This window comes from Pezoporus flaviventris, unplaced genomic scaffold (assembly GCF_033815535.1).
Source record: "Pezoporus flaviventris isolate CSIRO_AGI_PZ_B2104156 unplaced genomic scaffold, CSIRO_AGI_Pfla_v1 ptg000013l, whole genome shotgun sequence".
Lineage (NCBI taxonomy): Eukaryota > Metazoa > Chordata > Aves > Psittaciformes > Psittacidae > Pezoporus > Pezoporus flaviventris.
In genome coordinates this window covers 19,355,896-19,378,332 of record NW_026892561.1, presented here as the reverse complement: position 1 = coordinate 19,378,332, position 22,437 = coordinate 19,355,896, and the positions used below count along the sequence as shown (strand labels likewise).

The 22,437-nt window shown below is 41.0% G+C and overlaps 1 protein-coding gene across 4 annotated transcripts in view; it reads left to right on the top strand.

Annotated features, from left to right (window-relative positions):
* RASAL2 (RAS protein activator like 2) overlaps positions 1–22,437 on the top strand; it is a 185,506-nt gene that overhangs the window by 17,713 nt on the left and 145,356 nt on the right. Inside the window, exon 1 of one of the 4 annotated variants that reach the window (XM_061452033.1) lies at positions 20,223–20,414. The exons of the other annotated variants lie outside the window; for them this stretch is intronic. Coding sequence (XP_061308017.1) covers positions 20,366–20,414 — 49 coding nt within the window. The 5' untranslated portion in view covers positions 20,223–20,365. Of the gene's footprint in view, positions 1–20,222; positions 20,415–22,437 lie in introns of those variants that run through there. 4 annotated transcript variants of the gene reach the window in all.

Genomic DNA, 22,437 nt, shown 5'->3' with positions numbered 1-22,437 from the left:
ATTGTTAAACTCCAGAGGTTGGTAGGAATTAGGGATCTGTGCAGATCCCAGAACTACTTCCAGCTTCTTAGAAGCCAGTGAAGTTTCAGGTTGTGGCACCAATTCAGTTTAGTCTTGCAGCTCAATGTTTTGCTTTTCTTCACTTGCAATTTGTGAGCAACTTTCTGGAAATGTCAAGAAAATATTGTACTGATCTAGGCATGATTGCAACATACATCCACTGGGATCATTCATTTGCATCCCAAACCTTAGTGGCTCAGTTTTCCACAGCAATCTTGTGTTCAGTACATTATCTGCAATTACCTTATCTCTTTGAACATTCCTGCTTACTGAGTTTTTTTCCTATCAGTAGCTTTGAATATGTTTTCTCTTGCTTTAAGTGTCTTTTGCATATCTCATGCTCTACCAAGCTAGTTGTCAGCAAGTGGAAGAGATGTGGTATTCAGGTCAGAGATCTGGAAAGCTGTGTATGTGAAGGCTAGCTGAGCATTTGAAATCAAATTAAAATCTCCCAGCAATATATTAGCTTAATCATGAATTCCAGTATGTAAAACTGTTTTTTCCAACCTGTCTTTTTCCCACCCTTAGTTTCTGCCCCCATCCTTTGTTTGGCTCTGCTGTTGCCTGCTGATTGGGCTTGGGGGGCGGGGGGACACCTTTTTTTAAATTAAGACGTATTAAGTGCAGTAGCTAAATTTACTGACCTAAGAAAACTGCAGAAGAATTTAATAATTGTCAAAGCCTCTGTAATAGAAATAAACTTGAATAAAATGTATGACATCTTTGTGGTGATTGCAGCCATTAGTACTGAGGCTAGACAGCAAAATCTAGATATGCTTTGATTTCACTTTTTTCTTTTTTGACGCTTCTACTTGGTTGCTGATAAGTGACAGTAATGCTGCTATCTTGAGGCTTTTCAGTGGCAGCTTGTTAAGAAATCATGTATTCCCAGAACTGCACTATTTTAAAAATGGGGGGTGGAGGATTGTGTGCAAATGAGGAAGTAAACAAAAAGGCTTTGGATTTCCAGCCTGATGCAGAGGCACATGTTTGTTGCTGCAGGAAGAAATTGTTTCTAAGTTCTTAGAACCTTTTGAAAAAAGCAGGAACAAAACAGCAATGCTGAAGCCTGTGACTTTGTATACACTTTTAAAAATGTTTCAACATCAACATGGATACAAGCAGTAAAGATGGAAGATACCAGCTAAAAGCACCTCTAGTGAAAATCCTGGGAAGACCAAAAGGAACAGGTTTTGCTGTGAAGATGAAATACTTCTTGGCCTTGCATTTTAAGCAACGTTATGTTTTGGGGTTTTTTAAAGTGTTTATGAAAAAGACAAAGATAAAGCAGTAGAGACATAATTACATGAAGAAGCTCTTCTGGCATGTCACGCTAACCGTTAAGCCAGGAGACGTGGCAAAAGTAGGTTTAGAAGGTTGTCTTGCTAAACCTGTGATGTCACTGGTTTTTGTTTGTATTTTACTTGTAATTTTGTCATTTAAATCAGTGAAGCCGTAAATGCATACAAATGATTGGAGTAGGAAGCAGCCGCTGCCTGCTGACCCTGTCCCACTGGATGGTGTACGTGCCTCATGGCCATTGTGTGGAGTTGAGAAATGTGCTTTAAAATGTCACTTTTTGGAATGCCAATAGCAATACTTATTTCCCCCCCCCCATCTCAAATATTAAGTATATTAAGTAGTTGGTCTCAGTTTTTTTGATGTTCATTTCCTGTGAGAATGAGATGTCGTCATCGTCCCACACCTCCACCCCCCTTGGTTGTGGAGAATACCATTGGCTAAAGCTAAAACTGCTTGGATTTGAAAATTGATCACCAGGAAGGAACATTTTTTGCTTATTTTAAACTATGTGACACATACTAATTCTGTGCTTTTTCTGTCCTCAGTTTCAACTTGCAGTATCTCTGCTTCCTCCCCATTTTCTCCAAATACATCCACATATGAAAAAAACAACTCTGTTATCTTTCCTCTTGCAAACTATAAGCCTTTAGTAACAGTGATACTCTTGACTATCACCAGACTGAAGTTTGCAGGGTGATGCTTAAGTGAAAAGAGAGGAATATGCAGAGTGTAAACGTATTACTTTATTGTTGTTCTCAAAGATTTTTCTCAGGTGGGAAAATAAAATGCACAGTTAAAAATTCAGTAAGCATCTGATCACCGGTATCTGTTTTTGAATATACATAGAGAGCAGACTGACAGAAAGAAGATGCACAGTATCTGCTGCTATGCCTGAGATTGTACAGATTCTGTTCACTAAACTTGGTTGCTAGGGTTAAATTTTATCATAATTTTACTTGTCCAGTTAAACATTTTAAGTTTTGGCAGCTGCCTTAATTCATATACATGCGACTTTCTTCATGTCTTCCTTTCTGCCTTGCAGCTTTGTTAATCTGATGCTTCTTTCATATGGCATCCTTGAAATACACCAGCTTATTAGGAAAATGCCAGATTTTTAACATCGCTTGAAAGATAGCCAGTGTGCATCTACTTTCTGTAGTAGTAGTGTATGCAAGCTTCCCTGTAATATCAGCTGTGGTAGATGAACTAAGAGCACAGACCCCTGCAGTTCCCTGTTGGGGCTCAAGACTTCAGTAGTGACTTACCTGAAGCTTTGCCTGAGTAATAGCTCTGTCAACATTTGCTGAACTAGATAAATTTTGATTCCTTGGTGACAGGGTACCAGGTCTGCTTTCATGTAAACACCTTTGACTCTTTATTTGCTGGCTAAAAAAAACTCCCCTAAGTAATTTACCATAACCTGGAGCCAATTTAGGCAGATATACCACACATTTTAATCCCGTCTTCATTTGAACAGGATTTTGATTATATGACATGGAAAAGTTTTAATTGCTCGGTTTCTGCTCAGTTTGTGACAGGTGAGTCACAAAAACTGTGTCATTATTAATGTGTTAAGAAAAATATTCTTCAAATTTAACTTTGAGTACGTATTTCCTCTTTTTCTTATGCTGGTCATCTGAGAGATGGAGATATTTTCTCTCCCACTTTCTTCCTTCTCCCCAAAGTCTCACTGGTTTTAGACACTGATAGATAAACAGGATATGTCAAAAACTTATCTCAGGTTTGCTTGCAGTGACATGCTGGACGTTGTGGTTGGTACTTTGTAGAACAGTTACCTGGAAATCTGTGTGCCCTCTTAGGACTGACCCACTACCTCCAAACATTTCTGGCTCACTGACCTTGAATAGTGTATTTGTAGAGCATTCATCATCTTTATAAAGCAACTGCAAATCTACCAGATCCTGCATTTCCCTGCAAGAGGCTTTCTGTCACTCTAATTCCCTTATCATAAACACAGCAACTTCAGTTGTCCCCAGATCCTGGCCCATCTGTCTCGGATTTACTAGAATAGCGTCATGGTTTAAATAATGTTTGCTTCCACAAATGGAGGGAACATTTACTGGTTTATCTGCAGAAGGAACTGATGAAAGTTACTATTTACAAATATTAACAGTATTTTACAATGGGCTTGTGCTAATAGTCTACCTGGCTGCACTGCTGTTTGAGACAAAGTGCAGGGAACAAATGAGTAAGTTGCCTCACAGCCTCAGAGGAGAGCCATCACTGCTCTATCTCTCAAAGGGACATGTTTATAAATATTGTGGTTGTTTTGGTTGTTTGGTTTGTTTGGGTTTGTTTTTGGTTTTGTTTTTTTTTTTCCTCTTTATTTGAGGTGTCTGACTTTTGAGTTTTATTTTTGTGATCAAATGTTTATCTCAACTCCTGTTCCCCACTTTTCTCAAGTGTTACTTTTTTCCCATGTGGGGAATAAGAAATGATAAGGTGATCTAGCCTGGGGATGCATATTTATTTGAATGCTGTACCATTTGATTAGGCATCCTTGATGAACCAGACCTGCTTTTTTAACCTAGCTAGCATGGAGCTGAACTTTGCAGCTTGGGAAAGATTAGAGATTTGGTATTGTACTGATTTTACAGGTAGTGAAATTTTATTTGCCAGCTTTACAAGCTGATTTTACAAATACCGGGGAGGGGGCAAAACATCCTACCGTGTAACTAGCATGAATAAGCATGAAGCCTTTTCCATAGCTTTCCAGTATCTTTTCTGCTGGCAGCTTTTCTTGTTACTGTGTTTTTTGCAGTACTTCTGTATCTGTTTTATTGCTGGCATATAGTAATTTTGAGGACCCTTTTAAATAAGGACAGTTGTTAATGTGTGTGGGTTTCCAGAGTTATTAATTCAGGCCCACTTGTATGTGCTGGTAAATATAGTTTGGGAGGTGGAGGGCATCAATAACTTCCATGGTCATTCCACATAGTCAATCCCACTGCTGGATTCCTCTGCATCCTCCAGCCTGCATTGAGTCCTCTGATCAGTTTGAGAAGATTGTAGGTCACCATTGCAAGTCAGAGTCTGTGAACATGCTCTGCTGCATTGGGAATCTTAATTAGAGGCTTCTCATATTTTTCTCTGGGCAGTGAGACAGAGCTGGACACAGGCACACGTGCTGTAGGCAGCTGCTGTGAAGGGGTGCTTTCTGAACCGTGCAACAGGAGCTGCTCTTGCATGCCTTCTGTCACTGTCTGATCCTGGGAAGAGGTGGTTCCCCAAAGATACAGCCCAAGGCACAGCCAGTCCTCCTGGAGGAAAGGTACTAACCCTGGTTTTAGTGCTGGACAAAGGGTGTGTATTTTACTCCATTCATTGATTTGCCACTCCCAAAGAAATGAGTAGTCTGTCCTTGTTGGATCACCTGTTTAGTAGCCTCTGTCCTTGTTGGATCACCTGTTTACTAGCCAAAGCTTAGGAATAGAAGGAAACAGTAGTATGTGTACTGTCAAAGTAGCTGCTAAACATTTGATTATAGGGTTAGAAAGTCATAAGACAAGAAAAAGCAAGTGCAGATGACACATGAAAATGAGGTTCTTCCGCAGCTGCTTTGGGAGCCTCCAGGAGAGCAGCTCTCCGGCTCCCTATGGAGCTTGCTGGCTTTGGGTTTTCCTCAGGTTTATAGTTTACTGACTTCTATTGCTAAAATCCCTGCTGAGGGCAGCCACCTTCTTTAGGGGAAGCAAAACAAAATGGCTTGGTACCTGTCCTCTGGGCTTTCAGAAGTCGGGAGCAAGCATAAGAGCAGGATAGTTGTACTCTCAGCTGGGATAAAAAGCAGGATGAGAAGCTTTCCTTAATTTTTCCACTTAATTTACATGTAACTCAGACTTCTTTCTGTTCTTTGCATGTCGCAGTGTTTGTGGGGCTTCAGTCTATCATTGATTGTCTCTCAGGGTCTGGGACTTTTGTTGTCATAGATCTGTGCTCCCTACCTTCCATCTCACTGCGAGCGTTGCACGAAGGCTAAGCATGACAGATACATGGCATGTTTGCCATTCCCATTTTTTGTTTAATGGGTTTTTTTCTTCCTCTAAGCTACCTTCCTTCCTTTCCCACCACCTCTTTTTAGCGTTTTAGCCACTATAACATTTCTGCTATAATTAGCTCTGAGCATGACTGTTATTATCTTTACAGAGTTTAATTTTTAAAAGAAGGTCTGGAGGAAGTAATGCTCATTTGGCTGAAATCCTTTTATTGTTCTAGCTGAGTGGCCAGCATGGTGATCATAACACACAATGGACTTTTAAAAAAGATACCTGCTTGTCTTCTTCAGGTCCTCAATCTAGGTGAAGGACCTGATCTACCTTGTCATATACAACTTAATGTTATACACCAGCAACACCCCCCTACACTCCTCCCCCCCCATGCATACACTGGTTTATTTTAGTCTGGGTTTGTATCAGTATAATTTTCACTATCTAGGTTGTCAGTGAAAGTAAGCTCAGGGTATTATACCCAATAGCTGTCAGAAGAATATAAAGCAAATCTGATTTTTGACTTGTTCCCTGCTGAAGAGTTATATGTCAGTTGTAGATTTTGCCAAGGTTGAGGCTTGAATATATGGAGGAAAGAATTTTTCCATGCTTTGAAGCTGGTGCCAATTAAGGCTGAGAGGCACTGGTGAGACAGTGTGATGGGAGCTCTGCCGCAGTGGTTCCCTGGGCTGGCATAGCCTGTGCCCTGTTAACTCGAGAATGCACAGATCCCAAGGGACTCTGCTCCAGCTCTTTTGCTTGCAGCTGCTCGTCACTATTCATGAGCTCTGCTAAGCTCCTTCCCTGTGTTCCTTTGGTTTTTAAGCAGTGGCTAGTATAGGATAACTTCTTACCCCTTTCATTCTTTTCCTGGTAGCACTCATATGAATGATTTTTGTCTCTGTGTTTACTAGTGTGAAATTAAAGAAACAAACCAAACAAAAAACCCAACAACAAAATCCATGATATGGGATTATTAATTTAGGTTTCATCTTGCACCACCGTGCAAACAAATCAGCGGCTATCATAGTGCCCTTCCCATAACTGGGTGTGGTGGTTGAAATAAAACATGTCAAGAGTACAAAGGGAACAGAGCCCTATTGTTTCAGGGCAGGCAGAAAGATGACTTCTGAAGGCTGAAGTGGGGGGTTTGTTGTGTGTGGGGGTTTTGGTGGTGTTTTTGTTTGTTGGTTAGTTGTTGTAAGTAGGATATTTGTGTTACTCTTGCCACTTTTTCTCCAGTCTTTTATTATTTTATTGATTATCTAAGTAAAGTAATTCTACAAGGAGGCTTCAGGGTCAATTGCTATAAGTTGAAGCTCATTTCGAAGTATCTGCTCCAATTTAATTGAAGAATTTCAGCAAGTGGTAGCTTAGCTTTGAAGTGTTCCCTGGCACAGAGGAGGGATTTCACCGAAGGAGAAACTCCCTTGATATTTAGCCTCAGACAAATGTTCATATCCCCTTTCTCTCTCATTCTTGCTGTTTTATGCTTATGCTTACAACTATCTCGAATTTCATTTTTAGCTTTCAAGCCAGGATTTTCCTTATGTACTTGATGAATGCAATTCCATGTACTATTCAGTGTTATACATTAAACTCAGTCTAGATTTAGTGCCTAAATAGCAAACAAGACCAGAAGGCCTCCTGTATAACTGATTTAATTTTCCTTGCTGGATAAAACTGTTCTTATTATCATTTCTTAACTGGCAGTAGTCCCAGAAGGTTTGTAGACTAGATGCTTATGCATGCCCACGTACTGCTTTGTGACTTTTTACCCATGGACAGGATCTAAAGTGTATCTGGTGTTAGCACGTTACGTCCGTTCGTCTTGGAGAGATGCTGTGTACTGAACAAAATAGTTGGACTTGGCACAAGGATGACTAGCTGAAAGCTTGAGGATTTGCGTTACACAGGAGAAAAGCCTTATGGACTGTAAGATAGTCCCTCGGATCTTGGAGTGCAAGTCTCTAGAAGAACCCTGGATGGTGGTGCAGTGTAACTAAAGATAAAAGGAAAACCATGCATAATAAAAGCATAATTTATGATTGTGGTGTACTTGTGCCAAATAAGTATATGTGATGTGGAGATAGTGATTCTCAGTAACATCAGAAATGGCCTTTGTGTTTATAATTTTATTTACTCAAAACACTAGTTGAGACTGAGTATGTGTTAGAAGGAAGTGATTTTAGGGTGTTTGTTTTCCCCCTAAAACACAGAAGAGCAGAGCACTAGCTTCTTCTTTTACGAGCACCTACTTCCACGGTATGTTGAGGTATATGAGCACAGCCCCCAGTCTGGCATTTCAGTAGATCACATGAATAACACTTGACAGTGTATAACCATATTTTTCTATTTTAAACTTCTGGGTTTGTTTACAATCAGCATTGCTCAATGTGGGAAATACAGAGTTTTCCCTTTATGACTGGTTGTTATTCCCCTTATATCTGATTTTTCAGATGTATTATTGTGTGGTTTTTCTGTCTTGTCTGTGTTTTGGAGCAAACTTGATAAAAATTTTTGATGGAAAAAAATTAAAGATAATTGCAATTCAAGTATCCTGCTTCACTAGAAACCCAATGATAGAACTTTTAGAAAGTTAACATCTCGTCAGAGCAATCACTTCAGGTTGTTTACCAAGGTGGACTAACGTTTGATCCTTCAATCTCTTTTGGAAATATAAAAATATGAATTTTAAAATCTTCCCTTCTGTTTCAGACTGAAAGCTTAGACCGCATAAAATATAAGTACACTAGAGCAGCATGTGCTAGTCAAATGAGCTAAATATTTGATGTCCTTCAGCTCTGGTAACAAAAGGACCATAGTCTGTAGAATTCCTAATGCCAGCTGTGTTGAAAGCTGCTGACTGTTGGCTGTCCACTGCTCATACAGTATTACACTTTCATAGACACAGTCCAAGCTGTGTGCAGTTTTCTTTTTTTGTAAAGAAAAACCAAACATATGCACAAATATACACGAAGAGGTATGTGAAAGATGTAAAATAAAAAGCCGGCAACAAAGCGTGTTTATTTATGAGCGTTTCTTTGTGAGTAATCTTGGTTTTAGCTATTATTTACCACACCTTCGTTTCTTTATCCCTTTTTCCTTTCATTCATCTTCACAAGTGCTGCAGCTTTGCCTAATTCCTTGAAGAGAGTGGTAATAAAGTGATGGTATTTCCAAGGAATGCAGTGTCACATCTCTGACTGTGCAGCTTTCCTCTTCTTTGACTTTGACTTCTTGGTTTCTGCTACATGCAAATAACTCTCCTCCTTCTTAAAGGGCTTTTCCTGTCCATGGAATTGAATGTAATATAGACACAAGAGCTGCTGTTGAACTTTTTCTCCCCCCCCCAATGGGTAAAGGGGAGTAATGGAGAAGCATTTCCTTTTTTCTAACCACTGTTAGAGCGATCCATAACATGTCCAGGATGCAAGTAAGACTGCTATTTGTGAAAGATCATAGCCATGCACAGGTTTGGCAACATCTACATGCTGGCTACTGAAAAAGGAAAAAAAAAGATATTGTAATAGTCTTTAGAAAAGTTAAATATTTCCCAAAATATTTTCTTTTTGTAGAATCGTGGTCTTTTAAGTATAGGACTGAGATAACATTGAATTAATCTGAAGTTGTAGAGAGCATGCAAATATTATGTGACTAATTTTGGTAAGCATGACCTGAGAAGGTACGTTTCTGTTTTACAGTATGATTTACACAAGAAAACAGTCAGAGACATGTGTTTCTCTGAAGGATGACTCTTTAGGCTACAACAGAATTTTATTAGGGGGCTCTTGGGATTAGTTTGCTCTACAGAATGCATTTCACTCATCATAATTCTCTCCGTGCGGAGAGGGATGGCTGATGGGGTTAACTGTGAAAGAGCTATTGGTCTTAGTAATTCACTGACACATCTTCCTTACTGCAGGAGAAGCTGCCTTCTGAAGTCAGAATTATTTTCACAACAATAAAATGACGAAGTGCAGGGCTGTGATTTTTATTTTGCTAATGCAGTTAGGATGCAAGCTGAGGATGTCTATCACTAATCTCCTGAAGAAAGGCAAATTAGTTAACTGATGTACTTCTAAATGTGGCCTCTGTGAAATAAAATTCTAGAATTTTTTTTTTTTGCATGATTTGTTATTCCATAAATAGGTAATTTCTTGTTGCTGATAACCACATGGCTAGTCTTCCCTTCTGCCATCACAGTTCCCTTGCAATAGCAACGTTTCCTTTCAAAATACCATTGATTGAATTGTAGCCCCTTGGGGGGCTGTATTTAGACTCGCAGTTAATAGATCAGTTCGTTCATGTAATTACCGAGCTCTGACAGAGTAGCTTCTGTAGCTCAGTGCACATTATCACTTTACATTTGCTCTGTGTGAATCACAGGACAGCCCTTTGTGCTTGGCGAGGAGTTTATAGCTCTAGAAAATGAAGAAACTGTTTTGTAGTTCCCCACAGACCTTTTAACAAACTTTAGCGAGTTCTGTTTATCCATGAGATAGTAGGAAAATATTTTCCTGTCTGATTCTGTGTCATGACTTCATTGGCTTGAAATGACACCTTTTGCTGTAAGCCAAGTGCCTTTCCTGCTGGGACGTGTGTGCTGCTGTCTTTGGCATTTGGAATAATGAGTTAACTCCTGCCTGCATCGAAAATGCTCTTCACTAAAAATCCTTGGTGAAGGATCATACGTGAAGCTGTACCCAGCTTTGCAGCTATTTTGTTCAGTCAACTGAAGGGAATACCAATGGTGTTAGAGACAGGATTTTATTTTTTCTTTGGAGGATTTTCCTGTGATTTGAGTTCCATTTCAGCATTACGGAGCGGTATGAGGAGGTGTGGAGACCAAAAGAAAGGCTTTGTGGTTTTTATTAGCAGCAACTGTGCAAGCAAACTTAATTTGGCATTCTTAAGTCTGTTGGTGTTTTTCCGACTTTACCCCTCAGCTGTTGCTAAATGCATTGCAGAGGACTCTGTAATCTAGCAATTTCTCATTGTCTCCAGTGCCTGCCATTTATAAGTGGGGATTCAGATTGCATAGCAGATTAAGTGAGCATTCCTATTTATTTTTAATACAAATATTTCCTCAAGTCCTTGGAAAAATATACCTGGCATTTACTAGCCTGAGGATACGTGCTTGTTAGCTAAGGTGAAAAAAACCTGTATGATCTTGTCCCATATGGTTTTATAGGACAGAAACAGCTATATACACTTCACTTATACTTCCTATATTTCATCTCCAACCCCCAAAACCACTAGTCTGACTTTATTATTTCTCTTTTCCTCCTCTCTCTTTTCTTCCTTCTGTAGTCCATGGTATATCTCGTCCTGTTTCTTTTGCCTCTGTGCTTCCCTTCCTTACCACTACCCCATGTGGAGCAGTGTGCCATCTTGCTGATTTTGATATCAAAATTTATATTCTTTTGATAGTTTTGTTCTTTAGGATGTTTTTTACCTTTGCTTTTTTTTAGTCCATAGGAAAATTAGAAAGGTTTTCAGTAGCTGCCACCAAGCCTTCTCTCTGTGCCAAGGGGACAATTTGCACTGTCCCCTCACATAACTTCCAAGTTTGTACTTTTATCTGTGAGAATAAATGCACAAGATTTGTGAGTTTCACTCACCTCACCCCTGCTCCCTTAACCCAATTATTTTACATAAAACCCTTTAGCACAAATTATTCTGGCTGGTTATTGACATATCAGTGACAAATTAGCATTAGAAAAAATGCCTTGGTGCCCGAACTCCCTTTTGCTTTTCATGAAAATGGTGTCCCAGAGCTGTTTTACCCTGGTGGGGAAGGCTCATCTTCCAGTAAGTACATTTTTGGCTGTGTACTGCTTCCACTGATTGCAGTCAAACAGCCTGTCAAATGTCTGACTTGCCCCTTTAGAAAATCTTGAGCAACTTCGGCATAACTCTCAGCTACACCTCGATGTTTCTCAGCCAATGTTGACTCACAGTTAAACTCACAAGAAAGCAATGAGTGGTTAAGTTAACTCTGCTTCAGTAAACAAGGCAACTGTTGCTCACGCGTAAGATATTTCTTATTTCCTTTGTTAAGAAGAGCATCTATGTCTTAAATACTCCTCCAGCTTCTTCCTTTCTTCCTCTCCAGACAAACTTTTAAAGTGGAGGAAAGAGAGGAAGGTCAGTGGGTTTTCTTCTTGCTGGGTAGCCACTAATCGTAGCTCAAACAAAAGCCCATGACTACAAGCACACAGGAGGGAAGAATTCACTAATTTTCATTGAATAATAGAACTGGAATCTGCTGTGAAGAAGTGGTTTGCTTTTTGGGCTGCACTATCTTGTAGGGTTTTTTCCTCTTATCTGCTTTAAAATACAAGTGCCTGGCCCATGTATGCTCATGTAAAGATTTTTCTGGGAAAGCAGATGAGGAAGAGTTGTGCAAAACAATTGAAAACAACTGCCTTTCTGTTCCACTAAAGGACAATCAGTTGCTTCATTAAGCTACTCATTCGGACTTTCAGTCTCCCAGTGTAGAAATCCATGATTTTTCAAAAATGTCAGTTTTGATTCCCATGATGGCATGGCACTGAAATGCTCGTTTGAGGTTTTGTGAGGAAAAATACATCCCTTTGCACGTGGCTTGCCATGGGCTTTTAGGGTTATTTCGGAGAGCAAATTACAAGATTCTCGTGTGGTTCTGAACTCTTCTGTTTTCTTTATGAATGTGCTCAAATTTAGGGATTAAGAGTGGGTTTCTGGCAGCTGTCTGCCAACTGCAGAAATGTATGATCTCTTATGTTGTTGCAGTCATTAAAAACATCTGGTCTGCAATGGGGGAGGTGAGAGATCCTGGGAGGAGAAAAGTAGAGACCAGCCAGTTTCTTCTGCTGTTCTAGAAGAGCGCCCAAGCTCCCTGGGCTCTCTCATACTGCAGATTCCTGCTGGGGAGGATAATTCCAGGTGGAGGATTTGCCCTGTCCAGCATTGTCCTCTCCAGCAAGGCTACAGTCCCTTTGGGGACCTAATCCTGAGCATGGTTCTGGTTATTATGTACTGGAACAGTTTCATAATACACCTAAACCTGCATCATTATCTCTCTGTCACTAGATTTATTTTTTTTTTTTCCCCTCTTAAACTGGCTCCAGAGCTTAGTAGTCCCTGTTTTTAAAGATTTTAGGAGGGAGGGTAGAGGGATGCTACAGTACTAAGAAGTAACTTATCTGGTGGGGTGCACAGGGCATAGGACTTTTTGGAGGAGGCAGGCTGGTGGCCATGAGATGTCTCAAGGATGCAGTTGTCTGGAAAGGTGATAAGCGTGGAAGCTGGGGAGGCAAAAGAGCTTGGACATCATGCGATTTTAGAATTTAGGAGAATATTTTAATATTTCAAGAGCCATGAGAATTATTTTAAGCAGGTGACAGGGAGGCAAATTGTGATGTGTTTAGAAAGGTTTTTTAAAAAATGGTTGTTTAGGTTGACTGACCTTCTTGGTAAAGAAAACCTTTATGTTTTTTATGAATATCTGCATTCTTCTCTTAAGATATTGACACCTGCAGGAAACCTATTCCAGATTTCAAGAGTTACCAATAAAACTACAAATAACTAAATTTGATATCACCAGAGGGTGACTGAGAATGAGGGAGATGGATACCTCCGAGTCTCTTCTACCTTGCAAAGTAGACAAAGCTCCAGTTACAGTCAGTTATTTTCATAACTGCATGTTTCGTTTTTTTATAAAGATAGGTAGTTTACTAGCACAGTAATAGCACTATTCTGTTATTTTAACTTGGCAATATCCTACAGCAAAATAGGTAATTTATCAGCATTAGTGAATTATGTACCTTTAATGTGAAGCACCAGTAAGGTAGGTGTGTGAGGTGGCGCTTAGTTCATTTGTCTTTTTAACACCCTTCGGCTCCAGTTCCTTCTCTGAAACGTGGGGCACTGGGTGGGGCGAGGTCTGACGTGATTCTCTTTGCACTTTTGCTGACAACAAAATCATTAATCTCGCTCCCAACTAAGCCAGTGGCAAGAACTGGAAACAGTCCTGTGGTAACAGCAATCAGAAGTGAGATGGATGTTCTGCAGGTGCAAGCAGCATTTCCTCCCTATGCTGATTGTAGGGTTATAGAAATACTCTTCTGTCTCCTAGACACACCCCAAAATTATTTTTCTAGAGAGATATCATGTCTGTTTCCAGCTTGTGTACATCTGTTTATACTGGGCTAAGGACCACAAGTCCTGAGTGAGAACCAGGAGAGTGTATGAAGACAGAACTTAAGTACCTATTTCTTCTGTTTTTTTCTCCCCATTTAACTGGTTGTCAATGTGATCTTTTTTTAGCTTCTTATCCTCAGTCTCCTTGACTTCCCCTTCTCTTCTTGCCTCCCTTGCATCTTTCAAATGTGTGGTTTGATTGGGAAACTGTAATTTCTTTATTGTTCACTTCATTTAAAAGCACCTTAACCTGCAGAATGAACCACTGGCTGTTTCTTGTTCAGTGTCCAATAAATTTCCTGTTTCTCTGGATTCTGGGTTATTCACTTCACACTTGACAGGGGCAATTAGGCCACTGAAAACTCCTTGCTGCTGAGATCTGCCAGGCTGGCGCACTCGGCTGTGTGTCAGCCACAAAGGCTTTCCCGTTTTACTGGCAATGGCATCATTTGTGCTGTTCTTTTCCATCTTTCAGATTTCCCATAATCTGAATTTAGCTTCTTGTCTCTTTTTATTGTCGTTGTCTGGCTCAAATGGCAGCTCAAAAGCAATCTTTAATTTGTCTTTCCTTGCACATTTATGTAGAAAATTGTCTGTTTCCCAGGGGAGGGAGGGCAGTGGGAGAGAAAGGAAGAATCTTCAAATTCTTCCATATCAACAGCTTTCATTGACAGAATTTAAAATCTCACTCTTCTTTACAGACTTTTTGTTTAGTGAACCTCAAAATACTGGATAAACTCCAGCAAAGCTAATCTGTTCATCAAGGATGTTGTGCTTGAGGTGAGGAACACTTGTCACAGTGTAGCTTATATTTTGAGGGTAATTTTTTGCCCTATGCTGGCAGGTTTTGTGTATAAGTAGAACAGGAAATTGCATGCAGCCGCAGATTGCCTATTTTGTTTTGCGACCACTTGTAGCTGCTTAGATTGCCCTGCAGATCACACCTATTCCTTCTCTAAGGACAGACATGAGATCCCATCTTTTAGACTCACTGTACTTGACCTCCACATTGCATTATCAGAGGACCTGGCCGTGTCTTACAGTTTCTGTTTTTTTTCCTTCTCTTTCCTACTATGAAGCGTGCAAGCATGTGTAAGAGAAGCTACAGGGTGAAGGGGGGTATTCCTTCAAGGGGAGAGAAGTTGCTGGGGAAGAAGGGGACAACTTGAGCTTGAGGTTTTACAAAACTGAGACAAAACAGCTCTTGGAAACCTCAGTGAGGATTGTATCACACATGTTCAGACCTCCACAGCCATGGTGAACTTGACTGTGGAGGGGAGGATGAACCTCAGCCCTGTACTGAGAACTTGCTGAGCTGCTGGTGGAAAGTTCAGTTTTGCAGACAGTATAGTTAAAATAATGGGCTTTATTTTAGAGAATTCATGCTGTTTGCAGAAAAGGGTGACTCCACGTTTGAAGCTTTTTCATAGGATCTTTTTTTTTGTCAAGAGTTATTGGAGGCATTTGGTTTTTGACATTGTGGAGTCAAGAAGACGATATATAATTTTATCAGCACATTTCTGGAAGTGTGTATGATTCTCCCCCCACGTGCTCCCTCTTACTATAGATACCTTGTAAAGCATTGTTGTCTCAGTCACAAAGCCCTGATAATGCCCACAGTTATTAATAATTTCCCTGTGCTTCAAATTTTGCTAAAGCAGCTATTGGCATTTAGATGTAGAAAGTACACTTCTGCTCCCAAATAAAGATTGTCTCTGGAGACAAATTTATAGCGATCTCCCATGTATTCTTAGTGCTCTTTTCCTCAGTTGCCTTGAGTCCTAATCAATGCACAGAGACTCATGGTACCGAAGAGGGTTAAAAAGTTGAATTTTTGAATTAGATCACTTTTCCCACATTGGACACGAATGGGCAGGGGGTGGGAGGTGGGGAACTGGTGAGTATCTGTAGAAGCAGTAGAGAAAGAAACCCACATGAATGAGAGAGAACTTTTCATTTTTTTTCCATCTCTGTTTCTTGTTGGATTTTGTGGGGTTTTTTGGTTTTTGTTTGTTTGGGTTTTTTTTTTAATGAAGTCTTTGAATGCAGACTGTGAATACTTTGATCAAAACTATTAATGCATCATTGATTTTCTCCGATGACTTACCCCTTAGATATTTAATATTTTCTCTTTAAGAAAGTGTGCAGTTTCCTGTTTCAAAAGCAGCCTCCCGCTGCCCTTTGCATAGTGGAAAGCATCTCCCGCTGGCTTTCTGTCACTTTGCCAGCCTTGAGACTTCTCTTTCAAGGGTGATTGAGCACTTTGGATTTTCCCTGTCCTTCTGCTGGTGTTGGTGGAATTGGGGAGTGGACTTCCCTACTGCATGCTCACCCTTGTGCCTCTCTGTGGCCATCCAAGCCAATTTAATCTGTCTTCCCTGAACACTGCATGCTATGATCTCGTGGCTTCATTGCCAAACCCATGGCAGGAGCTCTCTGAAAGGAATCACAGCAGTCTCCTGGAATACTCCCTGTTCTGTGTGCTTTTCTTCTGTACCTCCTTTCTCTTTATGCCAGTTGTAATAATGTTTTGTTTGACGGTCACTGGTGATGAGGTTTTTTAAATACTAACAGCTGCTATAAAAAGAATTGCCTGAACTGCATCTGTTTCAGAGAGTTCTGTAATAATTCTGTTTGTAGGAATACACTTCACGTTAAAAGAACATGAAAATGCGACATGATCAGTTGCTCTGGGGTCTGCGCGGGGACTGTGTTTTTGCACTTCTGAAACAATTTGTTAAGTGGAATGCCAGAGAAACAAAGTGATTTGACTCATTGCTTATATTTAGTATCATTACCTACAGCATTAGGTTCAGTTTTCTTTTGAGCATTAATGTTTTTAGTCAGGAAGGTCAACAGGGAAAACGCCCAGCAGAAGGCATTTTTGTGCTTATCAGAGGGCAAATGCATGGAAAACATCAGGTCAGTGTGCTGGGTGTCAACTTTTTTTTTAAGAGTCTGTAGAAGGAGCAGTGTTCAAGGGTGGAGAGAGGATGTCCTTCCTTTTTGGTAAAGCCTGTAAAATTGGAGGTGCTAGTGGATCCTTAGTACAAATGTGACCTGAATTTACGATACTCTCGTTATGGCTTGACAAATATAAGAGATCCCAAGCTTAAAATCCTGCAATCCTAGTTACCCAGGGTGATATTTTCTCTGGTTTTGAGTATATTTGTAATTGAAGCAAAAATTCTAATTACGGATTTTATATGTAATATTAAAAATATGACTGACCTTATGGTTTTGTTAGAAGCAAGCTTTTACTGCAACTTTCCACGATCACATGGCAAACAAAGGTTGCCCAGGTTTAAGGTGCTGCTTGAGAAGCTTCAAACTAAAGCATTAAAACTTGTAAGATCATTTGAAAGTCCTAGCTGCCAAGAGAGCCATAAACCTGGGCAGGCTCAGCTTGGGAAACTGCGTGACTCCTTACATTTCTGAAACCAGGTGAGGAACTGTAATTGGCTTTCAATATAGAAGTGTAAAACATACCATTAATTTGGTGTGTAACATCCCCCAGTGTTGGGGAAGTGAGGTTGAAAGTCAGAGTGGAAGAAATTGAGCGCAGTTTTTTGCTGGTCTGAGACCTGTGTGCTACTCTTCGTTCTCGCCATTCCTGTCTCTGTATGTTACAGTGTTGGTTCACCCCAGAAAACCTCTTCAAGGGGTTAAATAACTAGACTCCCCTTTTTACGTGCCCTTAGAAAGGTACCATATTCGAGACCATTTCTCTTCTCCTTATGGGATGTGAAAAGCAGCAGAGCTGCTATTGTATTTTTCGTTTTCTGAAAACATGAAGGGCTGTGACTCCTCAGAGTGCAGTTGGTGGAAGCAGCAATGTTTTCTTTCCCGCACTCCCAAGTGGTCTCATCCTGGGGCTTGTTATTTTTATTACGTGGAACCCCCTCCGTAAGCAGGCTGAGGAGCCTCTGCTGCCTGAGGTAATCACTCTTTAAACTGATACGTATTTGAGGCATCGTGCAGAGTTTTGCAGCGTCTCCTGAGATTCCCCATGATAATCTCATCATCCTTCCAAGGAGCCCCTGTTAATATGCATGCGGTAATTGTTTCAGTACTTGGCAGGGACAAGGGCGTTAATGTGAAGCCTTTTTTGGCTAATGCGTATTAAAGAAATGATTTGTGTTTTGTACTGTAGCAGTGATTTCATCACGCTTGAACATTGAAATTTTGGTGGATATGTACATAAACACTCGTTTTGAGGCAGTTATGTGGCCTTTTGGGAGTACATGAACCTTGCATTATCTGTGGATCTGTTTCCCCAGTGAGACTTGCCTGGTGTTGATGATGGTCACAAGATGAGCTTCCTCACCTCTCAGGGGCTACCCAAGAGATTCGGGATGCTCTGGCCCTATCACTGCATGTGTGCATATATATGCACATACGTATCTAGACATGGTCCTGTGTCATGGTATATGTCTACATGGCCGGGCAGTTTGAAGTCCAGTTGATGTGGACTCATGGGTTTTTGTTGGAGACAGTTAATTTTTTTATTATTTGTTTTGGGTTTTTGTTTGTTTGCTTGGGTTGGTTTGTTTTTTGTGGTTGTTGTTTTAAAACTTGCCCCATGTAGTTTGGGAAAATTCATGTGAAGTCTGTTTTTTTTAAGAGCAGCTTTCTTTTGACCCCAACCCCTTCATCTCACAGTTACATGCCTTAAGGGATAGAAGCAATTTAATTTTACTTTATGAGACTTTGGTTTATCTTGAAAGAGAGTGGAAAGAGAAGGGAAGAGGTGGACTGTAGAATCTGCTGTTGCCATATTACCAGAGTAAGAAAAAGTGGGGGATCTTTTAGTAGCCAGCTTTGCAAAGGGGTGATATAAAGGACATTTGTTGAATTGTCACAGATCTTTCAGTGTTTCAGCTTAGATGTCATAAAGCTCTTTCATGATATAAGTGGTCTTTGATAGAAAGATAAATAACATGCATCTGTCTGAAGAGGCATAAGATGGAAGCTTCTTCAGACAGACACTTCTTATCATCTTGGGAGTAAGTATTGCCAAGCTGGCAGCTTTCAAGAGGAAGTGCTGGCCACTATGTGATTTAGTTTGAGAAACCACAGTGGTTATGTACTATTTCATTAGTGTTATCAATAAAGATACTGGCTGCTGAAGATCCCAGACCAAGAACTACTACAACTTTGGTATACTTTCAGAAGCAAGGAAGAGTTTCTTACTGCTACAAAGCTACATGCATCTCAGCCTTTCCTGCTGTAGGCAGTTGGGGAGAAATCCACCAGATTTCCTGCGTTTTCCAGCAGCTGGGCTGCTGTGAGCAGAAAGGCTGTTGTGGCTGTGTCCTGATGAAGGATGGGGATGCTGTGTCCATCCTCCCTCTTTTTTTTTTCCAAGGATGATTGGATGCAGCAGGCCTCCCTGATGGCAGCAGGTTTGGAGGCCTGCTGCTGCAGCCTGTTGCAGCAGGAAAGTATAGGTAGTGGTCTGCTTCTGCCTCACGTCCTCTGCAGACCAGATAGGATGCTCTCCAGAGCCACCCAGCTTGACACAGTGTGCAGCAGGACATCCGTTAGGGCAGCAACAGGCAGAAGTGGCTGCTGCTGCCTCTCTCATGGACTCTGCTTGCTCTTGTTTATCCTCCCTGCCAAGTGCATGGGCCTGCTGGAGATCCAGTGTAGGGGTCAAAGCCATCATCATCTTCCTTTGGAGCATCTTAGGTCAGGAGAGCTCGACCTGCCTGCTCTTCTATCTGCAAAGAGCATTTGTTGCCAGTAGTGGAGTAGATGTTAAGAGCCCTCTGGGTCTGTGCAAAAGGGCTTGGTGGCATGTCTGATGCATTCTAGTGTGTGTTCTCTAGTTTGCTCTTGAGGTGGAGCTACTGTCAGTGAAAATTTTTCCATTTATTGTCAGGCTGGAGTGAAATGCCTGAAAATGGTGGAGAGAACTCACTGAAGACTAAGGGAGCCTGAAGCTGTGTGGGATGAGGTGGAGATCTCAAAAGACAGCAGGCCGTTTATAAAACACTGTCAGAGAGGATGCAGTTGACTCCTGCCTAATCTGCACACACATACACTCCTGCCATGCTGACCTTGTTCCTGAATGCTGGTGGTTGGCTTGTGAAGCAGGCCTGGTAGCCCTGGCCATGTTGTGTAACCCAGACACAAGCTAAGCATCTCTCCCCTGCTTGTTCATGGCACCTACGCTGCCAGCTGCACTAGTTGTAGCTGGTGGTGCCACTTCAGGGGCCTGTTTGTGCATCTGCCTCCCCCTTCTTTACCTTCTGTCCCTGAAGTGACACAAAGACTTCTCAAGTCTTTCATCCAGGCACTTGGAAAGCTTACGGGACGCTTCGTACTGGAAATCCAGGGGACCTCTTCAGAGGAGGAAGCAGCGTCTCCTGTTTGTCTTGAGTTATTCTGACACAACAATGGATTCAGAATTTGCCTAATTTAAAAGCTAGTTTTAATCTGATGGGAAGATGTTTGTGTATTTAAAATAGTTATTCCTTGCTGGAGCCACTCCCTTCTTTTGTCCTTCTCTGCTGGACTTTTCGGCTTCACTTAGCTAATATGCAGTGCTTGTTTACAGCAGAGATACTGGAGCATGAAGAAGGAAGTCAGTGCATTTAATAGTGATTTGGTTCCAAGCTTCCTGTGCGTGTGCGCACACACGTGTGTGTATTTTCAGCCTTGTTCATCCAGACGCTGTGCAGCCTCAGTAGAGAAAAGCCAAGGAGCCAGTGCAGACACAGGGACTAGATGCAGGCATTTTTTTTTAACTCTTCCACCCGCTTTGGTCCTGAGCAGGTTTAGGCAACGTGGGTGAAAATTCCAGTATGGCAAGCCTGGTGAGGAAGGTGCTAGTGCAGACAAAGACCTTCAGTGGTGAGTATGAGAAACATCTTGCCTGATGGGAAAGATAACTGATCAGAAAGCACTGGGTTAGGAGCCTAGGAGGAGAAACACTGCAGTGGGCAGAGCTGTTGGGTATTGTTGTTGTTTTCATCTTCCATTTCCAGTGTGATATGGCTACTAGGAAATGCCAAAACCTGTGTCCATGGGGAAGATGGCTATCCAGAGGAATGTGCTAGTTATGAGGCATGGTCACTTTTAAAGTCTGTTCTTTTGCCTGCCCCAGGATCTCTATCTTAGCTTGGCTGTATAACAGCAGCAGTCCATATAAGTATGATGGCTTTTAATTTTGGAGGTTCTGGGGGGAGTGAGGAGCTTGAAGGAGCGGCATCTCAGGAGCATAAGAACTGTTCTGTCAGTTGTGACTGGACCAAAAGATAGGTTTGAGAAAAAACAATGCTAGTAAGGTGTAGGAGGGACAATTCTAATGCTTTATTTTTTATTCTTTTGATTTGGTTTCAAGTACCTAAGTGGATTTCAGTAAGGTGCTCTCGTTTTGCAGTGGTTATGGAAATTGTCATCAGCAGTGTTGTATATTTTGGATTTTAAAATATTCCAGTAGCAGCACACTAGCCTGTGCCTGGGGTTTTTCATTAAAATTTATGGTGTTTATCCAGCTCTTAATTGTGCAAATTAGAATAATTATGGAGTGTGATTATACGTGTACCCAGCGAGTGTTTTTAAGAGGCCAACTCAAATTTCAGGAATTTATTTTATTAGCCTTGTGTCTTTCTGGTGCAAGCATCCTTTCTTTGTGTTGCAAAGCAAACATCATGAAGTGCCACAGCAGGAAACAATTTTTGCTGCGGCGTATCGGAGTGAATCAATCTGTAATAGGGCAGACAGCTCTTCAATTGCTCCGGATAATTAGGACTGATTTGGTGAGTTGTCGGAGGCTGAACCCTCCCCAAGCAGAGCAACTTCCCTCTACTCCAGGGTCCGTTGAGGACAAGCGGGCACGACTGGAGCCATGTGCGGTAGGGTTTGTGCAAGTGCCAATTTTATCTGTGTATGAACTTTAATGAAGGGTTGTTCTTGGAAAATGGGACTTTTGTGTGAGTTACTGGCTGCTGCTAATATCTCCTGAGGCTGCATCTGAGCCTGTATTTTGTGGAGGGGACAGTTCAGACACAGATGTAAGCAAGCAGTATCTCTCGTGTAGAAGCTATAGACTGGATTGCTTTGGCCTTTGCTGAGAAAGAGATCTTGTTGCTGTTCCCTTCTAGCCCAGTTTTACTAGTCTGTCTTTGCTCACTTGCGATCTCTCAGAAATCCTGAATTTCTGCTTGTAGGAAAAACAGAGATATCACTTCAAATGGAGTAATCTCCTTTATTATGTTGTAACAGACACGGTGTGAGAGATGTAAGAAACTGAAGAGGAGATCTCCCTGATCTCTCTTCAAATAACTTGGGACTTTGGGTAAATTAATCAATCTTTACAAAAAGAAACTGAGAGAAAATAAAATAAATAAATAGATAGATATTTACTTCAGAGATAAGGGGATTGGAATGATTCCTATTGAAATTTCACTTGGGGAAAAAAAGAAAAAAGAGTGGTCTGAGAATTACTGTGGAGGGTTTTTTGTAGGGAAGTCTAGCAGATATTAAATCCTTAGAGCATACATTTACCTTGCACAGATGTCTTCAGAGTTTTAGCCCATCAATGGTTGAAAGCATAATTCTGTGATGAGAGAAATAAAGGCAATAGGGAAACGTGCAGTAAGCATTCGCTTGATTAACTTTCAGCATGATTTCAGAATCTCGGAATCTCTGGAGAGCTTGGGTTTTGTGGTTATTTTGGTTCCTATTGTTTTTGTTTTTGTTGTTTGTTTTGGTGTGTTTTGTTCTGTGTGTGTGTGTGGTGGTTTTTTGTTGTCATTTTTTATTTTGTTTTGTGTTTTGTTTGTTGTTTTTTTTTCCCCCCTTAAATCTCATTATTTATGCTGTGGGGAGATGTGTTAAATGCAGTTTTTTAAATACCCGCAGATTGTTAGGA